General features: G+C 41.8%; 1 protein-coding gene across 1 annotated transcript in view; it reads left to right on the top strand.

The window, feature by feature from the left end:
• PDLIM1 (PDZ and LIM domain 1) overlaps positions 1-13075 on the top strand; it is a 65209-nt gene that overhangs the window by 22933 nt on the left and 29201 nt on the right. The window contains exons 2-3 of the mRNA XM_075841465.1: positions 5393-5544; positions 12904-12988. Of these exons, the coding sequence (XP_075697580.1) occupies positions 5393-5544; positions 12904-12988 (237 nt within the window). The remainder of the gene's footprint in view (positions 1-5392; positions 5545-12903; positions 12989-13075) is intronic.

The raw sequence follows: 13075 nt of genomic DNA, 5'->3' as shown, positions 1-13075 counted from the left end.
CGGTGGTGGTGTGGAGGAACTCACAGGCTTAAGGTGGTCAAGGCCTGTTTCGCGGTGGCGGGGGGAGTCCTTGAGGCCAGTCAGTACAAAATGGTGGGGGGGTCGCATCGGGGGTATGCGTCCCCCAAAAAAGGTACATGGTTGAAGACTTCATCGGGTGTTATCCCTTTGAAGTGGTCTTCTGGTAGAAGGTATGTCACTTGAAGGCTTCATCGGGTGTTATCCCTTTGAAGTGGACTTCTAGTGGTCGGTATATCACTTGAGGGCTTCAACGGGTGTTATCCCCTTGAAGTGGACTTCTAGTGGTTGGAGCCATCTGCAGAGGTGAACGGTGCTTCCGAGCTGGTTTACGGCTGGAGGTAATTAGTGGTTTGCAGATGGCTAATTCGGTGTGTTCTTGAAAGGAACATCTGAAGGGGCTTCAAGGACTTCCTCTGCTCGGGTTAATGTTAACGTTTAATTGTTATTTATGATTCTGACCCATGTTGGGTCATGTGAATTATTAGGAGGAATTCTCTGGTGGATTCCTAACTAGTTATCCGAATGTTTCGGATTTAAATTGTTTTTATAAAACTGTGAAATTAATAAACGGCTGCTGTGGCCATTTCACATCCAACCTCGGTGTCATGTGTCGTTACTAAATGGGGGTGGGGGATAGTATGGTTTAAGGTTAACACACGACTCTACCTAGGCAGGTCATGCGTGAGAGTGATGCAGATGATGTTGTTTGCTCAGTATTTCCTGCATTACCACAACAGCCTTTGTCTTCCAACTCTCAACTTCCCTTATAGTTCGTGCAGCAGTTCTAAACATAACGGGGAAGATTTTGGGTATGTTCACACGGCTTATTTTCAGCAGTTTTTCGGGCCATAAACGCCCCGAAAAATGGCAAAAAATACAGGGGGCTGAACGCCTCCAAACATCTGCCCATTATCTTCAATGGAAAAAATGAGTTCCGTTCCCACGGGGCATTTTTTACGGGACTGTTTTTAAAAACGGCACGTAACAAAATGCCCTGTAAAAAAAGTACATGTCACTTCTTAAGCCGTTTTTCATTGTCTCAATAGAAAAACCGTTCCAAAAACAGCCGTAAAAAACGCATCAAAAAACACTTGATGCTGAAAATCAGAGGCTGTTTTCCCTTGAAAACAGCTCCGTATTTTACAGTCGTTTTTAGTCTAGGTTTAAGACCCTTTTTGTGGTGTGATAAAGGGCTGTGACCTAACTGGGAAGAGATGTGATCTATCAAAGGGGTGTGGCTTAAAATCGCTCAACGTGCACCAAAATTTTGGCACAAAAAACTGACATATGCTTAGCCTAGCATGAGGTGGTAAGAGAAAAGCGTCTAAGATGTGTAGCGAGATGCATGAAATTTATCAAACAGTATGGACTACTTGCAAAAAATTGGCGCTTTGACTGTCTTGTTTAAATTTATACTAAAACTTAGACCGTATTAGTAAATCTACATTTATACATTCAAACAAGGTATTCGTGGACAGTACATTAAACTTTTTCAAGGCCAAGGCAAATAAAATCATGGGATGCACCAAAAGAGGCATAGATTCTCATGACAAGAACATAGTTTTCCCCTTTATAGATCACTAGTAAGAACACACATGGCATATTGTGTACAATTTTGGGCACCTGTGTATAAGAAGGACATGGCTGAAATAGAACGGGTGCAAAGAAGGGCGACCAAGGTAATTACGGGTATGGGCGGATTGCTGTACTAAGAAAGGTGATCAAACTTGGGGCTGTTCAGTTTGTAATTTGATCAGCCCGAAGCCATCTGTTTTCCAATGTACAAATATATAACTGGACAGTACAGAGATCTTTCTAATGATATTTTTACACCTAGGCCTGTAACAAGGACAATGGGGCATCCTCTACGTCTAGAGGAAAAAAAGGTTTTGCCGCCGTCACAGACGGGGATTCTTTACTGTGAGCAGTGAGACTATGGAACTCTCCGCCACAGGATGTTGTGGTGGTTGGTTCATTGAGCAAGTTCAAGAAGGGCCTTGATGCCTTTCTTGAAAAATATAATATTAAAGGTTATGAGTACTAGATTCTGGAGATGGGACGATGATCCAGGATTTATTCTGATTTCCAGATTTGGAATTTTTCCCCTAATGAAGAAATTGGCCTTAGTCTCAAGACGGTAGGATTTATGGTTGGACTTGATGGACCTGTATTTTTATTTTTAGTTTTTTCCACCTAATATCTGTAACTATGTAGTGTCTCCGTTTGAACTTTAATGTTTAGAAGTGGGTTTATAAGACTGAGTTCCTATCTGCCTTAGTATTTCCGTTTTCCTGTTTCATCATAGGACCAGAAATTTTTTTTTATGTCAATGCGGCCTCTGTCACATGGCGGACACTAATGGCACCCAATGAATCCCATTAACTTTATTGCAGTCTGTTGGGTTTTCGTCATGGTGTCTGTCACTTTACTTGCATGCTGTGCTATTTATTTTTTGCCATTTTTGACAATCTGTAATGTGAACAGAACCTAACCAACTAGGGAACCTAAGAAATTTAGATTTATAAATATATATATTTTTGTTAATTTTTCCCATACCTGTTGAACCTCCCATGGTTCTACTGATCTGAACCTACATCACCATAGATGCCTTTTAGTGCTGTAAATTTAGTTCAATAGCACCGCAGGGGTCCGGGTGTTACATCCAGAATATGAAGGTTCAATCAAAATTACCAATCCCATGTCTGAATGATGCCTAAAGGGAGGTTTACATAGGCAGATATGTGCCCATAACAAGCGTTGAGTGCTGATAATTACAGGTCGATCAGTGCTCGTTCAAAGGCCCTTTACATGGGCCAAAGTCAACTTTATGGGGACATCAATGATTTTCACGGCCGCATGAAGAGATAACATCAACCAATGAAAAAGAGTTTGCTGCGTTGTTTATACAGGGCAATTACAGAGAACGAGCATTCGTACAAACTCTCGTTTTGCCTAATCTTTGGCCAGTGTAAATGGGCCTTGAGTACCTTTTTGGATATATATGGAGAACCAAATTTCTATAAGGCTTTTTTTTAAATCTTACAAAAGGCATTAAAGACTGACACAGGGAACGGTTTCTTTTCAGTTTTTTTTGTTTGTTTTTTTTCTCTTATTTTTAGGTTTCATGTCCATTTCAAAGCATAGACTCATTGATGGTGGTTGGTATGACTGATAATCCTGATTTAATATGTCAGTAGCAACAAAATAATTGTTTTCCAATAATCTAGATCTGTTGCATCAGGTGCAAAAATGATTGGGGGCGCCTAAACTTTTTCCAGCTTCATATAGTATTAATGATTACTTTGGGGCATAAACAAAATCCCCCTAATATTTTATTTCTTTTATTACAATTGTTGGTATGTTTCTCAACAACATCATTCAATGTCCCTGAGTGATCCTGCTGTGTCTTCTACTAGTCGGGCTATACTTGGTGCAGCTGCTTGGTTGGTGCGGACATTGTGCCGTTGTGCTCCATATTTAGACATACAGTGCAGGTTAAAACAAAGCCCTAGAAAGCAACGTACAACAACTTCTATGTCTAACTGGAAAATCCAATCCATCACAGTCCTGAAAACTCTGCAGGGCCTCTCTACAGTGCCTAGGAATGGTTAGGGGCACACAGGTTCTTTTAGCCACTAATAAGTATTTTTTTATTTTTTTTTCTATCCTATGACTGCAAATTCTATCGTTTTTCACTTTGTATTTGTTTAATTAAAAAAAATAACGTAAATTTATTGTTAGTGGGCTTTATATTGTTTTATCTCCACATGGAGCAAAGAATTGAGCATGTTCAAATTCAGGGGATATTGTGGAGGCCCCAATACACAGCAGATCAGTGGTTTGGCAAACTTTTTAACCCCTGTGTATGGCCAGCTTAGGCAATTCTTTTAATCGGTTCATATGTCGTGGTCTTGCCGCAGCTTTGTAGCAGAAAAATGCATTTAGACTGTGACACATGTGAAACTAGACATATTATCTTCCTAATCTTTGGACCCCTTCTGTACCATAGTCTCTGGTGTGATAATGATTCCTGGAGCTGTATAACTTTATGGCGTATGACTGACTGTTTTAGTACCTTATAGATGATTTATTACTATTGGGGTTTATGGGTCATAATGCTGCACTTGTGACACCACCCAGTCAGTGCGTGCCCCTCTCTGAAATGAATCACTTCCTTCACTTTATATTTTGTCTTCATACATACGTACGTACGTACGTACGTACGTGTGTGTGTGTGTTCCATAGCAGCAGAGTATACCACTGCAATGAGACCGATGGTGGATAGGGACGCCACCAAACGTAGCAACCATCCTTCCTTGCATCTAACTTAGGAGTGTTCCTTGACCAATAAGTGTGGACGGCTAAATCACTTGGCATTTGAGCACATGGTGCCATTGAAGTCCTGCCCTACTATATGGCTGCCAGCTTTCTGCAAACTGTGATTGGCAGACTAGGTTGGCATGTAATTTTGTAGCTAGTCAAGTTTCTATAGCAGGAGAGGAGGCGACATTTTGATCTTGCTATGAGGCCCCTCTGTTTTTAGTGTATACTCCTGTAAAATAAATGATTGCTACAACTATATTGCAAATCACTGAAAATGCGATTTGAATTTACAAAATATCACTGAAAATGGTCATACTTACTGATACAAGGGCAGGTACAAACACCAGTTCCCAGCAGGATGCAGACAAGCCACAATGTTCTATAGAGGGAGATTTCACGAGTGAAAAATACTGACTAACAGCCACTCGCATGTCTATCATTTTATGAGGGGGTGGCTGCTCAAAGGCTATGTACACGTGTGAAAACGTGTGTGTGTGTGTGTGGTTTTGTTTTTTTAATAAAAATGTGTATCCATGTGTTTTGTGACACTTTCCACTTACATTTATTATAAAATTATTTTAACTTTTTGAGATACAGCTGCTTTGTATTCTGCATACAGACCAGCTGTGTCTAGCGCTGAAACCTGTATCTGTTCGGTCAGGATCAAGCTGTTACCGATCACATCTAAGTTAATAATGTGATCGATAACAAGTGGATCCTGTGGACCTGACGGATTTAGGTCACTGCAGGATACTGCTGCTATGTATACAGGATACAAAGCGGCTGTATCTGAGAAAGTGAAAATTGTACATATCGGGCGCCAAATATAATGGCACCGATATGTAAATAACAGGGGAAGATAGGAAAATAATTTCAAGTGAGCGTGTTTGTGCAGCCCTGCTTATTACGCGCTGCACTCAGCTACACATGTATGGGCAGGTGGAAGGTTCTCTTTAATATAAGATTGTAATTCTATCTATTTCAACCAAAACTATGTTTTCGTAAAATTGTGTGCAACTCTGTGATGGAATATCTTGCATGGTTACAGGTAAACCCAGGGAGCAAGGCTGCATTGGCTGAACTATGTAGCGGAGATGTCGTGATATCTATTGATGGAGAAAACACAGATGGGATGACTCATTTAGAAGCGCAAAATAAAATCAAAGGCTGTGAAGATGAACTCTGTCTCACAATAAACAGGTAACACTCAATGTGACTATATGTATTGTTCTTTACTATAACCGTATGGGTCTAACAGTGTTTTCGCATCCACTCATGTAAAAACTTGACTCTCTGCACATTCCTGTGGTCTCCCCATGACATGTGGGTGAATGACTTGTTAGGAGACTGTTGCAACCAAATGCTAGGAGCAGTAATATCCCTGAGCTTTCCTTCAGGAAAGAGGTTGAGAGGCCAGAAAATAATGAAAAATGATTGTCTGTATTTTAGGAATGTATCCCTATTCTCCGGGTCTGGCGTATTGAATAATGAAAGGAACCTTGTTCTATGAATGCATAGTCTAGCATGTGAGGGTTAGAGAGGTTCTTGTTAGGGAGGCCATACATATCAATCTAATGTTAGCAAAAAGTACATGTTGTTTCAGTAGAGTACGGGGTGTACTTCTGCCAGAAACATATTGCATCGCTTATTACCTGCGGAAACAATCGGATCAGTCAAGTGTAAACAGAGCAGCGATCCATCAACTAACCAGATTTTTAATGCGGCCAGAAAAATATTAGCTAGTTTCCAGCACATTTCTGCTGCCAACAAAATGCAAAAATGTATGAGTACGAACCATCTTATTAATGATCGTTCACCCCCATACTTGCAATCATTGCTTCATTTTAATGGAGCAAATGAGCACCATGCTATATTGTTGTAGGCGCAAGTTTAGGCCTCTTACACATCTGCATCAGTCTCTCTGTTGTTCTGCTCTGTCAGAGGGGCAGAACAAGGAAAAAACTGGCAGGGTCGGTTGCGTTGTATGACCGACACCACCGGCGCTAGACCGCACCCATTAACTTTTAGGCTGGGTTCACACGACCATATTAACGTCCGTAATGGACGGACGTATTTCGGCCGGAAGTCCCGGACCGAACTCAGTGCAGGGAGACGGGCTCCTAGCATCATAGTTATGTATGATGCTAGGAGTCCCTGCCTCTCTGCAGGACAACTGTCCCGTACTGTAATCATGTTTTCAGTACGGGACAGTAGTTCCACAGAGAGGCAGGGACTCCTAGCATCGTACATAACTATGATGCTAGGAGCCCGGCTCCCTGCACTGTGTTCGGTCCGGGACTACCGGCCGAAATACGTCCGTCCATTACGGACGTTAATGTGGTCGTGTGAACCAAGCCTCAATGGGTTCCGTTGGGTTGTCTGTGGTTTTACCGGTATTTGGTATTTTCGGCCGGATCTGGATGGATGCCCCTAACGGAGCCTCCAACGCAGATGTGAACTGGGCCTTAATGGGCAAAATATCTGCCTGTGCAAAAGGACCTTAACCCGACCTGTTCAATGCATGCTTCTTACGACAGCAGGCATCAAGGGAGCATCAGTCAGCCCTTTAGACAGTAAATGGTCAGTGGGATAAAAAAAATAAATATCTGGATCTACCTTATTACAATAATCTGATAAAAATGTACAGTTAGTAACACAACGCAATTATACAAGTGGAGCCAGAATGTAAAAGGTGTTAAGCAAGGCTTCGTTTACATCTGCGCTAGGGCTCCGTTCTGTCTGAGCTTTCTGTCGGAACAGAGCCCTGGCAGACACAAATGGAAACCATAGGTTTCCATCACCATTGATTTCAAAGTGGTTCTAGGAAGGAGAACTGGTTACAGGGTCATGGGCGCCCAAGGTTCGTTGATGCACGTGGGTAGCGGAGGCTAGCCCACCTGGTCCGATCCCACAGATGAGCTACCGTAGCACTAATTGCTGAAAAAGTTAATGCTGGCTATGATACACTGATTGTTCTGACACCTTTCTATCACAGCTTCCTGCGTTTGGGGCTGCATAGCCGAGTACCGGTCACGGTGCCCATGTTGATGCATGTCTACTACACAAAAACATCTTCAATGGACACATGAGTCATGGAGCAAAGGAAAAGGGTGGCTTGGTCTGATAAATCAGGAGAGAGATGGCACAATGATGCACTATGGGAAGAAGGCAAGCCAGCAAAGGCAGTGTGATCTAGACAATGTTCTGCTAGAAAGCCTTTGGTCCTGGCATTCATGTGGATGTTACTTTGACATGTACCACCTACCTAAACATTGTTGCAGACCAAGTACACCCCTTTATTGAAGTGGTATTGTCTAATGGCAGTGGCCTCTTGCAGCAGGATGATGTGCCCTGCAACACTGCAAAAATGGTCCAGGAATGGTTTGAGGAACATGACAAAGAGTTTGTCTGATCCATGGAGGACCCACCTTGCAACAACCGGGACTTAGAGGATCTGCTGCTAATGTCTTGGTGCCAGATACCACAGGACACCTTCAGAGGTCTTGTGTAATCCATGCCTCAACAGGTCAGAGCTGTTTTAGTGGAACGAGGGGGACCTACACAATACTGGGCAGGTGGTTTTAATTTTATGGCTGATCGGTATCATGCCTTGGGATTCAATTCCTCACCACTGGTCAGCTCACAAATACCTAGACTGTGAGAGGTAAAAGTTTTCAGGTGGGTGATTAAAATACAAAGTATTTTACAAAGTTAGAAAACATTTATTTAACAGTCTCCATTTTTTAAGACCTTTTATATGTACATGTTCTGCACCAAAGGTCAATAAAACGAGAGTCCTCCTGTGTCCTTCACAGTCCAATAACGTACGCAGGTTTATTATATGGAACTTGCCCTACTGCGTGTATGTGGATCTGTAGCAGTTAAAGCTATAAAATGAGATTATATAAGGAAACATAGGAAGTATAATGTACAAGCTGGATGACCCTTTTATCTAGACACCATTGAAGAAGAAAAAAAGACCTTTGAAATCCTGTTTCGGGTTTTATCTGTGACTGATATTGAGGGAATGCTGAGCCCACCACATTTCTACGCTGCGCACCGTGAACGCTCTGCTTTCTGTATTCGGAATGAAGTTTGGTTTGCACGCCGCGGCCCATTGAATGTCTGTAAGAAGTACTTGGCCTGTTGTTGCTATGGTTATATGCACTTAATAAACACTGTGTAATAGTTTCTATTATAGTCTTGATCCCGGTCATGTGGTGGTTGTTCTGGGATTGTCACTGTTTCGGTGAAGTAATAGAATTCTATTTACAAGTGTAACAAAGGTGTGTAGCCTGTAATGAAGCAAGGGACTGTGCCGCATAGAGCCAGAAGTGGGGCCTACAGGATGGCTCATCATAATTATTAATACAAATCCTCCGTTTAATGTGAATTAAAACATGGGAAAAGTCTAATCTGATTAAAGAATTCATATTCATAAGGGACTCGCATCTTTTGAACTAATGTATATAAAGACCTGGAGGGAAAAATTGCTATTGACTTTAGGAGCCAGTGGGACAACTGCATTAACCAGTTTGTTAGGCACCAGCAATACATTTCTAGGCTCCTTGCTGTATTTGGGGAGCCCTGTAGCCCACCTGGACAGCTGCGCGTGTTTAGCGGTTTCTGTATCTCCCATAACGCGGCTTGCCTTCGGGGTGTGCGACCTGTTCTGCTGAAGGGAGAGCTACTGTTATTTGGTCGCACTATGCTGGTAGTTTAAGCACTATATGGTGCATTGTGTGGCGCTGCCACTTGGGCACTATATAGTACATTATTTTGTAGTTTATGCTGATGGCGGCAGCACTGTTTAGGGTTGTTATTTAGGCAACTGTATGGTGATTTTATTTGGGCACAGTATGGCGCTGTTATTTGAGCACCATAATGTTAGTTGCGGATTTCACCCCTTTTACAATTAAAGGGGAAAAATCTGCTGTGAACAGCCACAACAGAATATGCACGCTGTATATTGGAACAACCGCTGCATGCTGTGATTTCCATGCGGAAAATGTTTCACAGCATGAGGATATGATTTGTTCAAATCTCATCCACATGGCTGCTACTCTAATCTGCTGTGGATTTTCTGTCCCATGTTGACCTGGCCTTAAAGGGTTTGCCAACCCAAAAAGGTAGTTGGAAGATCGAGCTGAAAGCAATGGCATCTGTTATACTCCATCTAATGTTTATGGGGTATTTAAGCTGAAGGAGATGGGATTACACTGGTGGGGGGGGGGGGGGGGGTGTTAGGCATTACGTAATGGAGGCTCACCTTCTTGGAAGTTTGATTTATATACCTTTTTGTCCATGACCGGAAGGACGACATCACAGGGACTGCGTGTTGTTTCGGGTCTTCTCTTTACTTTGAATGCACCCATGAACAGTAGGCAGTATTTTATTATTTTTAACTTCTCGAATGTTTGTGCCCTTGTAGCTTTAGAGAGGAGACTTATTTGCCATAACACACTGTATTATTATAGTTGTTTTCTCCTGGGATTTGATTTATTTTATAGTTGTTTTATTTAATGGGCTTTTTTTTTTGTGTAGAACCCCATTTAGACTTTTTTTCTTACAGTAATTTCATTTTGTTTCTCATGGACTTTTGGAAAGTGTCTGTTTATTACTTGGCACAAGAAAGCATATCAGTTATAAATAAGCAGTTGTATAGAATAATATATATATTTATTTTTTTCTAGATTCCAAGACCTCCTGTCATTTGTCACACTGGCTTATTTTTTGAAATGTTAACATTGGTATTTTAGTGTCCTCGTTCCCATTGTTTGTCATTCCGGGAAGGAACTCTTGTGAAAGATAAACTAGCGATAACTCACAAAATTCAAACATGCACATTAATACTCCTCCATATACAGCAGTGTGTACATGGACCGGTCTAGCTCTTCAGTGGCTCAATTTACTTAGAGGGGTTGTCTCACATGTGAGTGACAAGACATTCATTCAGATGACCGATTGACTCCCCGTACTGACTCATCGGGCTGTCTTCATGAGACAACCCCTATTAATTGTTTAAGTTAGATGATAAAAATGTTTTTCTATAACTAACAACACGGAGAATTAACGAAAAACGTGGTCTGTATAAAAACTAGTGCAGCTAAAAACCATACACGCCTATCAAATCACAACTTTTAAAGGAAAGGTGTCATACACTTATTTTTATTTTTTCATTATTTTATGTGTTTTTATTTATTTAAGGGCTTATTGAGACGAGCGTGATATACGTCCGTGCAATGCGCGTGATTTTCACGCGCCTCGCACGGACCTATGTTAGTCAATGGGGCTGTTCAGACAGTCCGTGAGTATCACACAGCGTGTGTCCGCTGCATAATAAAACTCATGACATGTCCTATATTTCTGCGTTTTTCGCGCATCATGCACCCATTGAAGTCAATGGGTGCGTAAAAATCACGAGCACCACATGGAAGAATTTCCGTGGGACGCGCGTGATTCGCGCAACAGCAGTAAAACTATGAATGTAAACAAAAGCACCACGTGCTTTTCTGTTTACAAACATACAGAGTGTCATAATGAGGGCGGCTGCGCGAAAAGCATGCATCCGCGCATCATATGGTGATGACACACGGAGCTGTTAAGTGCCTTTTGCGTGCGCAAAACGCCGTGTTTTTTGCTTGCGCAAAATGCACACGCTTGTGTGAATCCGGCCTAAATATTTTCTTTCATTTAATTTTTTCACTTTTTTTTTTTTTTTTGTTTCCATTTACACTTTTTTTTTTTTTTTTTTTTATGGGAGGGTGTCATTTTTTTTATTGCATCTCTGTATGTGTCTCTTCATGACACATACACATGTGCAATATGGCAGCTGCAGGGAATAGAGTCGGGAGCCGACTATCTCCTATGCTTCTGCCATTCTGACTGAAATGCGCATGCTCAGTTCACAGCGACCAGCAAATCTGGGTAGAACTGAGACACTGTGTTGTATCTAGTGCAGGGCCCTAGGGGGTGTTGCATGAAATGTGAATTCCCTCTCTGAATCCTTGTCACGCATCACCCCTCACCCCCCGTAGACCTTGCGCTAGACATAACACAATGGGGAGAATTACAAAGCAAAATGTGCCAGTATTCTGGCTGATATTGTGCCAAAAAAATGATGTACAGGCCGTGCGCCGAATTTATTATGTGTGGTAGACCCTTTTTACATTTCACTCAACCGTTGTGTCTAGTGAAAGGAGTCGTAAAATGTGCCAGATTTATTAATGGTATGTGCCATTCTTTTGGTGCAAAATATTTGTGTAAAGTATTCCAGCTATGAGGTAGAATAAGGAAGAAGGTGTCTAGCAACATGCGCCAAATCTATCATACAGTGTGCACCACTATGATCAATTTGGTGCAGTTTTTGAAAATCATGTGATGCAAAGATCATGTGATGCAAAGATCCCTCTTTACAACACATGGTTTTCTAAAAAAAAAACACTACAAAATGATCATAAAATCAACACAACACACAGTGATACTTGCATTTTTTAAGAGGGGAAAAAAACCCTATTGAGGTATATGGGACAAAAACGCCACTCAGTGAAAAAAACGCCACTAAAAAAAACAACTTTGTGTGAATCCAGCCTACGAGACCTCTGCTCTTGAGACTTTGTTCACTTACGTAGCCATAATATTTATTTAAAGTACCAGATTAGCAGGTATAATAAAGCGATTATTCCTTTCTTTCATGTATGTTGTTCCAAAAATAATTTGGTTGTTGTAGTTGACAATTTTTTTTTTCATGGTCAACGCGCGCTTAGCCATTTACACGGGCCAATAATCCGCAGAGAAAGCATGCTAATGAATGCTAGTTCCCGATTTATTTGCCCATGTAAACAGGGCAATGATCAAACGACCAAACGCTGATCATTTTGTCTATGCAGCCTAAAGTTATCCTTGTCGGCAGCACGACACCTGTATAGACCAGGAATGTGCTGCCGGCAATGTATTAACAATCACTCTCTCTCATACAGAAAGCATCGGCCTGTGTAATGCCTTGTTCACATCTGCGTTGGGATCCCGTTCTGACGGTCCGTCGGAGCTTTCAGTCAGAACAGGACCCTGAACAGACACAAACGGAAACCAGAGGTTTCTGTTTCCATCACCATTGATTTCAATGGTGTCGGATCCGGTGCCCATGGTTTCCGTTTGTCTCTGTTGTGCACCAGATCCGTAGTTACGCTATTGCTTCCGGCAAAACGACGGGTCCGGTGCACAACAGAGACAATCGGAAACCATGGGCACCGGATCCGTCACCATTGAAATCAATGGTGATGGAAACAGAAACCTCTGGTTTCCGTTTGTGTCTGTTCAGGGTCCCGTTCTGACGGAAAGCGAAGACGGAATGTCAGAACGGGACCCCAACGCAGATGTGATCGAGGCCTAAACCAGCCTTTACAGAGACTTCTATAATAGGATGTAGTAATGTAGGAAATGTCTGCAAATTAGGTTGGAAAACTGGAGGGATATGTATCTAAGCAATTCTAGGCAAGTGTAGCGTGCTCCTAAAATGAAACGGACAAAATAATCTCATTTTCTTTTGTTTTCTTCTAGGGTTGAGTCTAAAATATGGTCACCGCTTGTAACTGACGAAGGCAAAACAAACCCATATAAGATGAATTTGTCAGCAAATCCTCAGGTATATAACTACTATTAACCCTTTGAAAATAGCCTCAAATTGGTATTAGCAGAACAACGGGCAGCCGTTTAATGATACTCATGTTCT

Source organism: Rhinoderma darwinii, chromosome 11, assembly GCF_050947455.1.
Source record: "Rhinoderma darwinii isolate aRhiDar2 chromosome 11, aRhiDar2.hap1, whole genome shotgun sequence".
Classification (NCBI taxonomy): Eukaryota; Metazoa; Chordata; class Amphibia; order Anura; family Rhinodermatidae; genus Rhinoderma; species Rhinoderma darwinii.
The sequence above is the reverse complement of the archived record's forward strand: the minus strand, read 5'-3'. Positions and strand labels throughout refer to the sequence as shown.